This window comes from Manis javanica, chromosome 5 (genome assembly GCF_040802235.1).
Source record: "Manis javanica isolate MJ-LG chromosome 5, MJ_LKY, whole genome shotgun sequence".
In the NCBI taxonomy this organism is placed as follows: domain Eukaryota; kingdom Metazoa; phylum Chordata; class Mammalia; order Pholidota; family Manidae; genus Manis; species Manis javanica.
The window spans coordinates 6,890,123-6,907,144 of record NC_133160.1 but is presented as its reverse complement, the minus strand read 5'-3'; the positions used below and the strand labels follow the sequence as shown (position 1 = coordinate 6,907,144).

At 45.9% G+C, this 17,022-nt stretch overlaps 1 protein-coding gene across 3 annotated transcripts in view; it reads left to right on the top strand.

Moving 5' to 3' along the window:
* The window catches only part of DOK5 (docking protein 5), a 301,770-nt gene extending 300,731 nt beyond the window's left edge, over positions 1 to 1,039 (top strand). For all 3 annotated transcript variants that reach the window (XM_073236415.1, XM_073236417.1, XM_073236416.1), the window contains exon 8: positions 302 to 1,039. In XM_073236415.1, coding sequence (XP_073092516.1) covers positions 302 to 366 — 65 coding nt within the window. In that variant the 3' untranslated portion in view covers positions 367 to 1,039. The remainder of the gene's footprint in view (positions 1 to 301) is intronic.
* Positions 1,040 to 17,022: the final 15,983 nt, after the last annotated feature.

Sequence of the window (17,022 nt, the reverse complement as noted above, 5' to 3'; positions counted from 1 at the left end):
CCATAGTCTAAGATTCCTTCCTTGTCGTTTCTCCTGAATACTCTGGAGACGGGGGTGAAAAATTGAGGAAAATAACTGCTAGTGGTCTGCTATATAGCTGAGTGCCAGTGTCACACGCAAATGATATGTTAATCATGAAATCTCTCATGATGTTTATTTGCATATTGTTGAGTGGCCTCTGGGAAAAAAAGCCCATGTTGTATGTTAGCTTAGTTATGTTACATAGAGACTTGTTACTAGCTAATTTGATTTGGGCTTTTCTTGAAATTTAACTGCTGTTTTAAAATTCTTTTTGGAAAAGATGTCTCCAGCCCTCTGAAGCTCCATCGAACAGAGACTTTTCCCGCCTACCGACCTGAACACTGACAGTAACTTGCAAGAATTGTTGTGTGACTGGCTTGTGCTGCGTCAGCCACAGATGCGTCCAGGAGGTCGCAGGATGACGGTGTGGGGAGCCACGGAGAAAAGAATCTTAACGTGCTGGCTATGTGTGGTCATGGGGAAATTCTGCAATACAATGTTTTTTTTCTTTTTTCTTTCTTTTTTTAAGAAATCTTTGTGTGATTGAAACATGCTCTGTAGATTCCAACTGTTTGTTCCCTCTTTTACAGTTGGGCAGAAGGACTCAATACCCCAAAATGATTTTCTATTGTAGATACCATGTCCTTGGCCCTTCTCTGAATTGACCCTTTTGTGGATGTTTGTGATTTTTGCCTTCTGAGTGTTTCAATGGTATGATGGTCAGTACTGACAATAAAACGACTCTTAATTATTTGTTACTTGTTTATACTGTATTCCTCAGTTACTAATAATAAGGTTCTAGTTAATTATCAAAATCGTATTTTATCAGATTATCAATGAGTTAAATCAGTGCTTCGTCTCACTCTAGTTAAGAAATAACAACCGAAGGACCCTTTACTATTCTTTATGGGGTCACAGTTTCTCTCTCACCTGATCACCCCTCCCTTTTTTTAATGCTTTTATTTTGTTTGGAGTACCTTCATAAAACATTTTAAAATAAAAGATCATTCTTCACGCATATGGTCTTTGGATTCTGGAAATATGGTTTTCTCTATATCTGCAGTATTTCTGAGGGCATGGGAGTATCTTCCTTGTGGGCCAGGAGCATGGTTTGGCATTGTGTTTGATACAAGAGCAGCCATGTACACATTTGCCCTTTGTCCCATTAAGCTGGTATGTACTGAGCATCTACTAGTTCCAGGCACTGTGCTGGGTAGAGTCCAGGGATGCAGAGATAAGAAGACACAAGACCCGTCACCAAGGTCCTTGGTGCAGAGGAGTATGACAAAGAAATAAAGCTGCAATTATAATACAGAGTGACATCTGTTAAATCGGCCCCAGTGGCGACGTCCCTCTAAACAGAGGGTCACTCTCTTCCCCAGACTTTCCCACTGGGGAACTACCAGGTGGGGCTCGAGCCTGTGAGCTTCTGAGACTGAGCTGCTGGAAAGCGACATGAGCTGCTCTCTGTCTCCTTCACTGCTCCGTTTCCAGTAGCGCTGCCAGATAGACTACAGGACATCCAATCACATTTGAATTTCAAATGCACAATACTTATTTAGTATAGGTCTCCCCAGTACTGCATGGGATGTAATTATACTAAAAATTATCCATTGTATGTCTTCAATTCCAATTTGATGGAATCATCTGTATTTCTCTTTGCCAAATCTGGCAATCCTATTTTCCAGGCCCTGGAACTGTGCCTGACACACAGCAAATATGTGTTGAGTGAATGGCTAGATGAGTAAATTCTTATTCTCGAGCTAGACAAGGGGAGGCAAATCGCAGTGATTGTATACTTCCTCAGCACCAGGCACTGGACTAGGCCCTTTGGAAAATGATTATTTGCACTAGAAAATACTATCCTGCATTTTAGGAAAAAATTAATTTTGCCAAGCCCCGAGGAAGGGCCACAAAGATGTTCATTTTCATTTGTGCTTCTTTCAAAAAAGTATAATTTCCTCAAATGTGGATTGACCAATGAAACCCCAAAGGCCTTGCTGAAATTCAGGTTTGCTAAGCTAAAATTCCCTCTCGGATCTGAGCTAGTTAGGGTTTCCAAAGACACTGCTGGTTAGGATGTGTTTTCTCGGGATGGAGAAATAGTTGGGGAAGGAGGCTTATATTCAGCTAAGACTTAATTAGTGGCCCAGGGATCTGCACTGACTCAGTGCTAGTGGCTTCGCTGGAGTGTGTTTGTTTTCTGTGTTCTCTGTAGCTCCTTTTCACATCATTTTAGCTCATCCTACTTCTCCCAAGTGTATTCATATTCATCTTTTAAAAATTTGGTTTACCACACACATTTTCCTAATTCCCTCACCGTTCATTTTCCTGACTCTGTCTGGCTCTTGCTTTATTTTCTTTCTTTTCTAAAACTGTCTCAGAGGAAGTTTGCCCTGATTCCCAGAGCCTTGGCAGCTGACATGGGGTGTTGGGAGCCGGGGCTATGTCCCTTCCCCCACGTCTGAACGCAGCATGGGAAAGCACAAGCTTGAGAGCAACCGGTGCAGTCCTTGGAAGTTATGTGCTCACAAAAACATATCTTGTCCTTGAAGATGGGCCAAGACTCCTCACTCTGAAAATAGGGAGACCTTGAGGATGTGTGAAAACACCTCCCCGCCGGCGCCACCTAAGGTCCAATTATCTCCTGACCCACCCCTTACTTGCTACTTGTATAAATTGAGCCTGTAAACAATAAACTTCGCCAGCTTGATCAGACATCCTGTCTTGCTGGTCATTCTTTGTGTCCCTTGCTTGTCTCATTTCTGCAGGCGTCTCCGGCACACTCCACGTTCGTCCCGCGGGCCGGGACAATGGGGGCTTAGGTCGAAGAAGCAGATAAAAGAAATGGAATTAAAGAAACAATTATAATTTTAATGAAGTCAGAACTGCTGGAGCAAGTCTAAAGCTAATGAATGTGTAATGAAATGTGGTTAACTACAAGTCAGAGCCTCTTTTAGGACTTTTTAAAAAAGAGACGTTTTCCCCATAAAGAGCCAGAGTCCTCTTAGGTCACCCCAACGGCTTTTATGTATCGTCAGGCACTTACAGAAGTGCTTTATTTGTATTATCTTAGTTAATCCCCACAACAGTTCCAGGAGGTGAGTGTAATTATTGCTCCCATTTTACAGATGGGGAAACTGAGCCTTAAGGGGTCTAAAGAATACCCAAGATCTTTGAGCTCTGTTAAAAGGTAAATATGGAAGCACACTAACATTTTTAAGATTTATCTGGACATATATTGGTTGGGATGGGACAGCACCCAAACCACAGATGGTTAGAAGTGCTCCACGACCAGGAGCTAAGGGAGAGGTTTCTTTTAGAGAAGCTGTGGAGGCACAGCCAGGCCGTTATTTGATTGACTGTAGCTTAGGTGGTTGTCTATCTGGGAGAGCCTCGTTGGCTGTTTCTGATTGATTGTTAACTTTCATTTTCTTGGATTTGAGTGCGCTGACCCTGGCTTACCTCTTGACCTAGGTAGGCTTACCAAGGCAATTAGCACCAACCGAGGCCATGGCCTTGTAGGGGAGGAAGAAATTTCCTCCACCTGCAAGGCTCTTCTGGCTGGTCTAAGAATCCAATTGACATGAGACAGATTAACAGGAGAGAAAAAGCCAAAGCTTAATAACGTACGTAGCCATGGGGCATAGACCAAGGGCTCCAAAGACAGGAGCATGAGGTCTATATGGCATCCTGAGACTTTAAAGGAAAAGGGAAGCAATTCACAAGAATATGAAAAGATTAAATGTTTGATAACCAAAGCCACACACGAACAGTGGAGCACAGAGAGAAATGTTAATGGACTTGGCCACATCCCACCCAGTCTACCTCGCCTAGTTCCGTGACCATCTAGCCGTCTAAAGTGATAGTCCTCATCAGGAGTGTATCCTCTATCTTAATTTTTTTATGCAATTGGCAGGTGGGAGGCCAAAGTTTCTGAGTCTTTGGGCCTTGATTGTTGTCATGTCTGAAATGATCTGTTTGTAGTAATGGCATATCTGGGGGCAGCCTGCCTTCGGTCCTTACTACCTTCTTGTTTAATACTTCGACAGCTACTAAAAGGTTGACTCACATTTGAATCCAGGCCATCTGATGCCTGAGCCTCTTGCGTCAATTCCTAACACATGCTGCCTTTGAGGGCAGCACACTGTTTTCTTTAAAGAGCCAGACATAGACATTTTCCTCTTACTGCTCTGTGCTTGCTTTATTGCAACAGCAGCCATAGACAATAACATAGATCAGCATGTCAGTGTGCCAATAAAACTTTATTTACAAAAGTAAGTGTTGGGCTGGATTCACCCACTGTAGTCGCCAGCCCAAGTGAGTGTGCTGTGATTAATCTCTTGAGCCAAAAAGCTTTGTTTTTTTTTAATTTTGCTTAATGGTAATAGTCTCCTGAGTTTGTGGTTATCAAATGTTGGCAAATGATGCTCATTCAGTAGATCTGCGGTGGAGCCCAGGAGTCTGCATTTTCAATCAGCGTCTCTAGATCATTCCAATGCAGGTGGAATAAAATGCCATGTTAAGAAAGCTTGAGGAGACAGCAATGGAGAGAGTTCCTAGCAGGTGAGTTTTGGCACCTGGAGGCAATCAGCGAGGTGTTCTTAATCACAACGCCTTCGGGAAGTCAGCAGGAAGAGCTGGGATTGTGGGGGACTCGACTTCGGGAGCACAGGTACAGGTGCGAGTCTGTGGGTGGGTCACAACCAGGCAGGGGAGGTGGTGTGACTGCAGCTCGGGAAGTGGGCTCCCTCCTGGGGTTCTCATGCCTGTGCAATAGGCTCTTTGTTGCTATAACAACTAGTAAGAAGGCTCAGCGCGACCTCCTTTGTTTCTCCGAGATGGCCTGGAGTGCTGAGGCTTCCCACATTGTTCTTTTTAATAGGAGAAACCCAGCCGGGACCTACCTGTGCAAGCAAAGCACAGACTGGAAAAGACGCGCAGGGTGAGGAAGGCAGGGTCCCGTCGCTGCTCATGAGCTGGTCATGAGTCGGCGCTGAGCAGTCAGCCAGCGTCCCCAGCGCTCCCTCCCTCCCCAGGGGCTCCCGGCCTTACAGTGACAGCAACTGCATTCTTTGGCCTTTGGAAATGCTGCAGTTCCCTCGTCTCCCAAAACGCAGGGGTTGCTTGGGTGGGCTTGAAGACCCTGGAGATGGGTAACGATTGGCGTTTCTGCTCCGAGTCCTAACAGACCATGACTGTCCCTCTTTGGGTCCCTCTGTTGTGTTTACATGTTGTATTTATTTGCTTGTTTTCATTGGAAACCCTCAGAGGCCCAGGACCTGCTTTACTCGTGGTTTTCCATAGCTAGTTGCCCTAAAGAGGGGCATGTGGACGCCCTCTAGAAAGGGTCTGCAAACTCTGGCCAAAACCGACTACTTCCTGCTTTTGTACATGAAGTTTCATTGGCACACAGCCATGCCCATGTGTTTTGGTGTCATCTATGGCTACTTTTGTGTGACAGCCCTAGACGAGGGGTTGTGACGGGGTTGATGGCCGGGTCCTGCCCCATAGGACCCCTGCCCTCAAGAAGCAGCTGGTCGTCCAGGCTGCTTGCTGCTGCGTGCCTGCCGCTGCGTCAGCATCCCCTGGGAATTCAGGTTCTCCGTGCAAGGGAGTTTTTAGCCCTCCCCGGGCAGGCCCTGCCTCCTCTCAGTGCAGGGCTCAATGTTTCTGCTATGACTTGGGCCTAGAGAAATCTTTTCCTCCACTCTTCCAAAGCAGACATTCCCTTCAGACTTCACCTTAAACACCAGGCTGTCAGAGAGCCTCCCTCAGACCCCCGACCACACACAGGCTTTTAAAGTACCCAGAACAGTTCATGCATAGATGCATAGCACCCATTGCTGCTTCTCATGGCATCTTCATGGGTTACAGGAGTGTCTGCCTCCTCTGGGCTTGTCAGGCTCCGCGAGGGCAGGTATTGTGTCTGTTTGGCTTAGCTTTGTACCCCCAGCACCAAACAAAATACCTGGCTGACTTAGTGGGTGCTCAATAAATATTCATTTCATAAATAAAGAAATGGAAAGTGAGACAACAAAGGATGCCTCATTAAATCACGGCATGAGGCGCTGTGGGGTCTCCCTCCCATGGGTAGTATCTTTCTGTAAGAGAGCTAAGTGCCAGGGAGCCCCCATTTCTGGAACTCTGCTGTGGTCCAGCATTACCCTTACAGCCTACCTGTCAGGTGGCGATATCCTCCCCTTTCCCATTTGATGATGAGAACCTTAAGCTCTGAGACTTACAGCAACTTGCTCCCTAGACTTAGAGCCAGGACGTCCAACTCCAGAGCCTACACATGCTACTTCTATACTTGGGGCTCCCAAGCTGTGTGCCAAGCTGCCCTGGGGTGCCACGGTGAACTCGCAGAGATGCTGTGGAATAGATCAGATTTTTGCAGGAAACAGTGATATTCAACATCTACCTGACACTTGGGAACTAGAGCTGGCGGGAGGCTCGTCTGTTACAACATTAGAGCGCACTAAGTTCATTTCTACGATGCCGTCTTTTGTGAAGCTGAGTTTTTGGTAGTTGCTCTGATAAAATGCAAAAGTATCATGTGTGCACCCGGGAGGGAGGGTGATGGTGGGTGTCCAATTGGATCCCCAAGGTCTGAGGAGCTTCGGTGCCCACACACACATCCCCTTAGCAAGTAATTGGGGTTAGTGAAGATTGAAATAAAAAATGTATGTGTATTTTTAAATTCAGATGTATTTTTTAAAAATGGCTACTAATTCATTCGGACATAAAAACTTAAGTTGTTCGGACTTAGCAACTTGATAAATGGAACTGCTGGGTATTTCTTTTGGCCTAAGAGTGGTGTGAAAAAATTGCTGAGATGGTTAAGAGCCATGTGAACAGTGAAAATGGGAGAACCGCTGCCCTGCACTGTGTTCTCCTGCCTGCAACAGCCCCACATCAGGCTGGGGGGTCTAAACCCCTTCCCCTGTCTTTAGTACACACAGCAGGAGGGGTTTCACAGGGCAGCCCACGCAGTCACTCAGGAACCATGCCCGGAAGGACCCCATGCTTCGTTTAATGCTCTGTTGTCACCATCTTGGAATTCTCAATACTTTTATCTTTGAACTTGTGTGTGTAAGTCATGTCCCTTGGACAGTGGAGCATGTGTGTGAGCAGAGAGGGCACCTGCAGTAGGAGTGTCCACTCGCTGTCCTCGATAACTTGTTTGCAGGTGGCTCTCAGGATAGCCTGTGAGCACAGAACTCCACAGGACCCAGGATGTGTGGGAGTTCAGTGAGACCCAGAGTGAGTTCAAGAGAAGTGTGTCCCTGTCCTGTCCACTGCCAAGTAAGCAGGGACCTGGACAGGCTTTCCCTCTGAACCAGAACTTGTTTCAAAGGCAGTGGTGTTCTAAGACGCAGGTCCAACCCTGGGCAGCCACCGTATCCCTTCTTACATTACTTCCACGGAAGGGAGAGGAAAGGGGCAGCCCAGACGTCGTTCCTTCCAGGTCTTCCTGGTTTGTCCGTCAACAACCTCAGCTGGAGTGCGTTCGTACAGTGCACGCGTATTAATAGAAGTGAAATTAAAAACAGCCGTGTTCATTTTGTGCCAGCGTTTGTCCTGTTTGGGCAAGAACAAAATAGATGTGCATGTACGAGCCCCGAGATGCGAGTGGGGTAATTGGGGTGATTCAGTGTGTGAATTAAATGTTCTTATATTAACATATAAAATGGCTATTGTGCAATATAAGGGGGGCCAGTACGATTCATACTAATAGTTTAAAATTTTATTTTTCTTACAATGATATAAATAGCAAGTTAGAAACAATGGCAAGTCGAGAGAGAGCATGAAGCAGAAAGGAAATCACTTTACATTTCAGTTCCTTGATCCTTTTTTTTTTTTCTGCTTTTTGAACAAGTAGCTCTGTGTTTTCCTTTTTACACCAGGACTCATAGGTCTCAGATTCTGTGGCCAGTCCTGTGCAGGTGTTTCTGAAAGAGAAGGTGGGCTGAGTGGAAGTGAGGGTCACCCCTGAGCTGACGTCTCTCTTCGGCTTCCCACGCGTGGCTCCCCCCCCAGGACTGGTGCCGCCCTGTGAACCCTCCAGTCCAGGGGTTTAATAACTGACCTCTACTGATGGCAAGCCGCACGGTTCCTATTTGAAGCAAATGCCCTGACACACACAGTGACTGCACCCAGCTAAATAATGTAGAATTATTTTCCTCATCATTGAATTCCTTTCAAAGTTGTACCCTCTGAACAAAGAAAGAAAGAGAAGCATTTGGTTATCAAAGGAAGCCAGCCCCCAAATTTAGTTTCCTTTAGCTGTCATGCTAATTTCCAGCCAGAGGCCTGGCCGGATGGCTTTGAAGATAAAGATCACAGCGCAAGTCCTAGAGAGGCTTCCAGGGTTGCTGACGATCCCGTGGTTTACTTGCAGAAAGAAGAAAAGAGCAGAGAACAATAGGAAGAACTCGGCTCTGAAGGCATAAAAGCCCAGTGTCTAATTCTGGTCCTCTCGCTGCCTGGAGGAAATGTCAGTGAAGAGTGAAGGGGTCCGACGGGGGAGGGAGTTTCCTCAAATGCATTTCATGAGTTCAGGGTCCTAGAGGGGGGAAAAAAAAAGTTTTGTTCTTAAACGAGTCTTTGGTAAGTGCTGAGTCAACCCCATTTCTTTACTTCGTGGACTTCCCGGAGCCTTGTACTGAGTAAACGTAATGTCACAGCCAAGAGCCGGCTGTGGATGTAGTTTGTGTTGAAACCTGACAAACGCCGATTTGTCTCGTCGTTATTGTTGAATCAGTGGCTTCCGATGGTTAAAGGCAGGGGAGGGCAGGTCTCCTCTCTTGCAAACACAGCCATCAGCTGGTTGCTCACAGTGCAGTTGCACAAAATTTCCAGACGTTGCTAATAATTATTAGCCAGAAGGAGCAAACAGCAGGGATGTGGCCTGAGCGCTGAGCTCCCAGTGCACGCAGGTGTACTGACCGCACTGTGCTGGTCGTAAGTTCCTTGAGGCAGGTGGAACAACACGGCTGGGCTAAGGCTCTAGTGGGAGGAGGGGGTTCTCACCACTATGGACTGAGAAAGGGCCAGTGGGGATCTGAATCCTGTGAGGGCAGCGTTTTGCTGCTTGAAGGTCCCTGGGTGGGCTGGCGTCTCACTCCCTAACCCTGAAAGGGCTGGGGATGCTCAATGTTTCTAGGTTTTGCATATAATACTGGGCACCCCTTTACTCACCAAGAAAAACCACTTCCAGCAGTTGTGGTTATAATTGGCAATGCTTCGGGTACGGACCAGATATAACGGCGGCAGAAGCTGCTCTGGAGTGACGGAGCTTGGTGAGTGGTTTTGTTCCTTCATTTTCCTTTTTCAGCTGCCAACTCGCAACTCCTGGAATGTAGATTTCTAGTCAGGGTATTGCGGGTCTTAGGTGTGTAGCTTAAACTGAACACACTCACCTGTCCACCTCTTGGCTGCTTTACCTTTTCAAAGTCTATTATAGATATTACAGTAGTTTTTGAAATTTAGGACAGCTCTTTTCCCTGGAGCATCTTTTGCACTGGGGTTCTCAGGACCCCACTTTAATGACTGAAGGGCAGGAGGGAAGAATTTTGGTCCCGGAGCCTTCTCAGTCGCTGACCGGGGCGTGGTTCTGTACAAGCATTGAACCACCCTATGTGCTGATCCATCTCTCAATGAGGTAGGGATAATAATAGCAATAATTTTGAAAACTTCCTGGTAGATGACTATGCAAGAGACAGTAAGAACAGGAAACCTAGAGAGAGCTGAAATGCAGGCTCTTGACCCAATATCTCCATCTATAAAATACTAGCAACGATTCTCTTACATACAGGGTTAAGAACAGCTGAAGTCACAGACATGAAAATTCCTTGAGCATTATAAAAGTGTTTCAGCTGTGGGGTGTTCTGGACTTCTTCCCAAATCAAGAGCTTCTCTCCCTCCATGGCATGAATTGAGAGAGTGTATTTAAAACCAAAGTGGCCTCTGGCTTTTAAATTGAGACAACCCTAATTTGCATGTTGTAGAAGAGAGACAAGGGAATGAATACATAAGGAGAAATTAAAGTCTTTACTTATCTTGCTTGAGCCTCACCTGTACGTGACTGGGTACTGTTTTAGGGAGGGGAACTGAGATGCAGAGGGGGAAATCATTACTCAAATTCAATAACCAGTAATTAGGAATGTCACTGAATTGAGCCAGTCAGAACCTTAAAACAGGGTGTTTCTACAACCCTGAAATGTTACATGGCCCCACTTGGCCTGGGCATTCCTTGCTGTACGATGGGACAATGTTGGCTGCTTATCCAGGATGGGCCAATGAGAACAGCAAGTGGGCTTTCCACTATGTCAACTTTGACCCATCCTTTGTTAAGGCAAAACTTCTAAGAATTGAATAGTCTGTGGTGATAGCAAGAGGCAGTTTTATTATTATTATTTTTACTAAGAAAACTAGTAACATTTACTAGTTCATATTTAAACTGGAGGCCAAATTTAGAGGCCCAGGAGGGGCCAGGCAGATAACCTCAGTATGTGAGACTGGGCCAGGTGTGGGTACTAGTGGGGACCATCGAGCCTGGAGCCCCCTGTTCAAGGAGACAGCCAAGTGTTGTCATACGGAAACGCAGGCCCAAGGGATGCTAAATTGTCAGGGTTTTTGCTTTTGTGTGTTCGGTTAACTAAAAGCTGCATCTCTTTGCGAATGGTTATTTCCCAGTTTTTAAATATTAGAAACGAGTTTAATGTAAAAAGGGTCTGTGTTGGTACCTGCCTTGTAGATCAAAAGGAATGGAAAAAAATGGGCTAAAATCCACATTAGGCTTTCCATTTAAACTCCCAAATTAAATTGGGTTGCCACTGATATTATTAACTATTGTTATTGGTTAATTACAAGTGGGGAAAGAGACCAAGTGGTACGGTGTGCAGGGAGGCAGCTCGTCCTGGCTGCATGAGACCGGGTAGCACAAAGGGATCTTTCTGACATTAGTTGTATTCTTCTATTCATTTAGTAGTTTTGCTCCTTTTTTTATTAACCCCTGAGCCACTCTGAGACTGGAAAGCTCTGATACCTTCATTCATCTTCTTTGGCAATGGCAGTGTGGGAAATTTTATCACAGACAGGATGATGAAATAAATACTTTTGTCCAGTTGTTGCTAATGGCTAAGATGTGATAAGACATGACCACGGTTATCTGGGAAGACTGGAAATGCTGTGACCTTGGTCCATGCATGAAGGTCCCTTAAATGAGTAAGAAAAAAAATTTTGTGTGTGTTATTCATCAGTCTTCCTATTGAAAACTAAGCTGATATACCATTGCTTTGGTGCTGTATACCATTACTTGATGGGTAACATCTAACATCTGTCAAGACACATAAGATACATTTCACAAGTGGCAGCAGCAGTTTGGGTCCAACGTTTAGGAATGACAAATAGTCATTGAAGCCAAATGACTCTGAGAGAGCTCCGAGGGAAGTAGGAAATAAAATAAAGACTTTCCTCAGTACGAGAGGTCATGCCCCTGAGACTTATAACTAGGGGCCACGGAGTCAGACAGTCTGCATTGTTTTTCCTCACAGCACTTCTGACACCAATTGTGTGGATTTTTCCTATGCCAACAGCCAGTTCCAGCACCAGCTGGGTGTCCTACAATTCAATTCTGAGGGGAAGTGCACTGAATTAGTGCAGACCCCACAGGGTAAGAGCTCAGTCCAAGGTTTCCCCAATGTAGTCCAACTGTCTGTGAACCAGGTTACCGTGACCCCCACCTCAGGTTCAATAATTTGCTAGAACAGCCCACAGAACTCAGGAAGGCACTTCACTCACCATTCACAGTTTATCATAAAGGATGCAACTCAGGAGCCACCAAAAGGCTCCACCAACAGGCTCACGGGGCAAGAATGCAGGAAAGGGCACGAAGCTTCCATGCCCCTTCGGGCACAGCACCCTCCCAGCCCCACACTGTGTTCACCAATGCCTTTCCCAAACTATCATTTAGGGGTTTCTATGGTGATTTCATGGGATAGGCATGATTGATTAAATCACTCCCACTGGTGATTAAACTCAATCTCCAGCCTCTCTCCTCTCCCAGAGCTCAGGAGGTGGGGCTGAGAGTTCCATCTTCTAATCATGCCTCCATCTTCCTGGCAGCCAACCCCATCCTGAGACCATCTAGGTGTAAGAGAAGACACTCGATTCACGCCAGAGATTCCAAGGATTTTAGGAGCTGTGTGCCAGGAACCTGGACAAAGATCAAATATATACTGATTACCATAGTACAGACAACCCTAAGACGGGATCTCACGTTCTGCCATCAGCTGCATAAACTTGGACAGCTAGCATTGCCTTGTGTGCCTCGGTTCCCTCATCTCTAAAATTACTACACCCATTCCTAACTCAGAGTGTGGTGGTGATCCCGGAGTGAGATAATAAGGCCTTAGTATCAGTCCTGATGGGGAGGGTCAGCAGTTTTGATGGCAGACCAACAAAGGTGTGTGCCTGTCAAGATTTAGAACATGCTGTCACGCCAAAATTCCCCTCCTGCCCCTTTGTAATCCAACCCCTGCTTTGGCCCCAGGAAACCACCTAACTTCCCTTTCTCACCACATTGTTTTGCCTTTTTTAGAATTTCACATAATGGAATCATACAATAAATACTGTCTTATGAACTGTGAGTGAAACGAACATAATGTGTTGCAACCAGCATTTAAAAAAAAGTGAAATAGAAAATATCAGAGCAAATCACATTTAGTGCCAGCATGTATGTTACCCAAAACTTCCCTTTGGTGGGGTTATGTGTATGTGATCTGAATCACAATAGAAGCTATATTTCTTATTGTGGGCCCCAAAAAAGTAATAAATGAGCCAAAAAAAAAAACACATTGATACATGAAAATCATTTCTATTTCTCCTATCAGGAGCCAGTTTTTCAGCCGGAGGACTACAGATTGGAATGATTGAGAACAAATGTTACTGTGTGTGTTCACGAGTGTACCAGGCTTGGAGCTCACATAGTATCTCATTTAATCCTCACCATAAGCCTGGAAAAGGCATATCTGCCTTTTACAGGTGAGGATACAAGGCTTGAGAAGCTGAGCTCAAGTCCTCACAATGAGCAAGTAGAGAAGCTGAATCCAAACCATGTGAATGAGCTGACCTGTGCATGTGGTTGGGCGGCTGCCAGGATCAGAGAAAGGAAAGAAAGGGACGTTTTTAAAGTTATCTTTTTATTCCTATTCTGGTTATTCACGTATTATCAAAGTACTAATGGGCACATACTAAATACTAGAAGTCAAACCCGAGGCAGGACGCTGTGAGTCAGAGCAGGTGGAAACAGGTATCTTCACAGATGGGATGTGAAGGCATCCAAATTTGGGCGGCTGAGAGCATGGCCTCTGGCCTCACACCCAGACTCCAGTCCCTGCTCTGTGCCCGACGGGTTTCCCCACCCCTCACAGACCCCCGAGCCTCTCTGGGGTTCAGGCTCTTGCTGTGTAAAATGATGGTCATGATTCCTACTTCACAAGATTTTCTGAGGATTCAGAGCCGTGTTTCTCAACTTCGGCACTGTAGATATTCAGGGCTGAATCCTTCTTCGTTGGGGGGCTGTTCTAGGTGTGTGTTTAGCAGCATCCCTGGCTTCTACCTACTGGATGCCAGGAAGCACCCCCACTAAAATGTTTCCAGTCACTGCCAAATGTCCCCTGGGGAGCACAGTTGCTTCCAGATGAGCAACCCTAAAAGAAAGCATGGGTAAAAAGTACTTGCCCACAAATTCCCACCCCCCTCCCAGTTATAAAATGAAAGTTCTCATGCATAATAGTGGTGCAACAGATGGAGTGAGTGGGGGCCATCTGCAGATGGCCAGCAGCTCACCAGGCTGACATCCTCAGAGGAACCCAAGGCAGGCTGTAGGTGGCTGCAAGCAGAAGTTAGAGTTTTGGCACCAGATTGCCTGGCTGGAGCCCAGTGGCTGCTGCTTCCACTGCCTGTCCTTGGGTTGGTTGTTTGAACAGGTGGCATCTCTGTTTTCCCATCTGTAAAATGGGAATAAAAATAGTCCCTTCCCCTGGAAGTCCTTGTGAGGACAAAATAACCCACATTGTGCTAAAGAGAGGGCCTGGCACAGTTATCACTGAACCTATGATAGTTCCTGGTAATAATGATGGTATTTCAAATCAGTGCTGAGATAAATGCTTCCTGGGCAATGTGCCCACCATGGCCAACATGTTCCGGCTTGCCTGGCCTTCCCAGATGTTTGGTAACAAAGTTGCACATCCTGGGAAGCCCATGAGTCCCCACATCTGGGCTGTTGGTCACCCTAATTGTACCCCCAGAAGAACAGCTGAGAGTTGTGTTAAGTCTTGTTTACAGGGCAGTCCACGAACACTGACTGTGCTTTTATGACCAACCATTGTTCTCGGTAGTGAGGGTTTCAGGTCCCTCACTGTCCTATGAGAGAGGCACCCACAAGCGGGGCTTGGCTCTCCAGGCCGGGAGGGCACTGAGAGGCAGCCGGGCCTGCTGCGGGGTGCGCAGCAATGCTTTATGGGGAGAGCCGCACTTGGGGTAGGACTTCACTGGGCAGAAGGAGATGTGATGGCACACTTACTTTCATTGGCCCAGGAAGACAGCTCCGGTGCCTGTTGCTAGAACATAAGTGATAGATGAATATGGCCTGGGGAAGTGGTTAGCAAATGGACAGCATGAATTAACGTCTGCTTCATTTTGCCCAGATGCTAACAGAGGGCAGAGTGGCCTGGATTATCTCATTCTGCTGAGAACCCAAGAACTCTCCCCCATTTCTGCTAGGCTGAGACCTGCCTGAATCGAGCGGTATTTTCAAAGTCTTGGTCATGCACTAGGCTAGGGAATCATTTTGATTTATAGGAATTATGTCTGTTGAAGCAGACACTGCTGATTGCCTACTCAATATCCATTCGTTTCCTTACTAACAGCCCTGATTTTGTTTAGAGGAAGCAATGATTCTATTCAGAAATACTGTTTCGTATTCCGATATGTCATGAAACCTAGTGCTGGCCTGCCAAAGGCTTCCTTTCCCCAGGAAAACAAAGCTTCTAGAGACAAAGCCTTTCATCCTTCATCCCTGGCACTTTCCTCTTTTGCCTGGAATGTAGGTGGGATTCCTGGAGGTGGGAAATCCTCTTGCTTCCATGAGGAACAAAGGCCTTGGAAAGGATGTCAGAGAGGGGACTAGAGGACCCTTATGACTCCCCCCCGGTTATCTGTGTCGGCGTGGACTGCCCTCGTCTGGCCTGACTTCATGAAAACCTCCCATTTGGGTCAGGCACTATAAACTAGGGAAGTCTCTAAAAAGTGCAACTAAACATGATTCTAATCAAGCTGTTAGGTATTTATTTCCATGGTGTTCCACACATGTTGTGAGCATCAAAACCTTGCAGACGCATGGACTTAATGTAACATTTTTCTCTGTGCGCTGTTTCTAGCGGATGGAGTTTTTACATGGTACTGTCGGGTCCGCCTTCTCCGTGAGGCATAGTGAGCATGGCACCTGGGACCCCTGAGACTTATAAAGGCCCATAAGGATCTTTCACTTTCTTTTCAAATCAGAAGAAGAATCCAACTTGGATTATTTTGGTCTTTACATAAACTCAGTTATGTAATATGATTTTTAATTCCGTTTTATGGAGGCAGGGACCCAGGAAGGCAAAAGTGTTTATGGCCCATGAAAGTCACTATGTTCCCTGGGATACCCTCTTATCTCAAAAAGGATTTGGTCTCATTTTGATTTGCTCATTTTCCATTTCAACGTCTTCCTTCTGTGGATCCTAGAACATGCCTCCATTCAGCAGCGGAGGCAAGGGGGCACTGGAGAGACTCCCACACCCAACAGAACTTGGTTTGAGCCTCAGCTTGACTTTTCATGAGTTTGATTTCTCCCAGTATCAGTTTTATACAATTGATTGATTGACGCATGTGTTTATTCAACAATGACTGGAAGGCTCACCATGCAGTAGGCACTGGCCGCAGGGGAGTGAACTTACTTTTGAGGGTAATAGGAATTGATACATGGGAAACCCAACAGATGGCCCCCAGGATGGCCTTTAGTTCCCATCCGTGTGGCTGTGAGCTCCAAGCCTGTGGCACAGGCCATTGTCACCTCCTCTCACGCTGCACAGGGCACTGGGATTCCGGAAGCGGCTTCTTCTCAAGACAGGATCCTCCTACCTTCTGTAAAAGAGTGGTGCTTTTCACTTGAGTGTAACTAAGGCCCAGCGCTCCTTCCTACAACCATCCCCGTGCTGTCCCAGGCCCTCTTCCCTAATAATTTTATTCTGTAGATGTGCTTGTACAACTCATTGCCTAAGCACAATCAGACAACTGGGCAGAACTGGATAATTCAAAGACCCATTTAACCACCTTAAATAAGAAGAAGCTGTCAGAATTAATTCAGACCTGGTTTATTTTTTTGCTGTGGGTTTTTTTTTCTTTTCTTTTCTTTTCCCCCTTATTCTAATGCCCTTACAGATCCATCCATTAAAAAGCAATGGGTTATAAGAAAAATGTATTTCCCAATTGTAATATCATACTGTGCCACATCAGAGTGCACTGAAGATTCTGTAGTATGTTATAAAAGTGCCAAATGTAATTTGTATGCAAATATCTTACACAAAAAATTACTTTTATTATTATTTTTTGGATGGCATCCAGAAAAACACACAGACTGATTCTGAGACACACCTGAGACACACATATGATAGACCCAGCTGGGACAAGAAAATGTCCTAATGCAAAGTTGCCCGTAGAGAAGAAGAGGGGATGTCCCTTCTCTCATATTATTCCAATCCTCTATGGGAAAAAGCAGGACTTCCCTTCTCTAGGAGCCAGAAACTCAAATTTTCATTTCTTCTGCTATCAAACGTTCCTGTTTTCAACTTGTTTGTCCCCGTGCCAGGTTCTGGAATTCCAAAGAGGTACCAAGAGAACATGTGTGCCAATGTATTCCCCCCTGGGGCAGAAATAATTCCATGGAAGCCT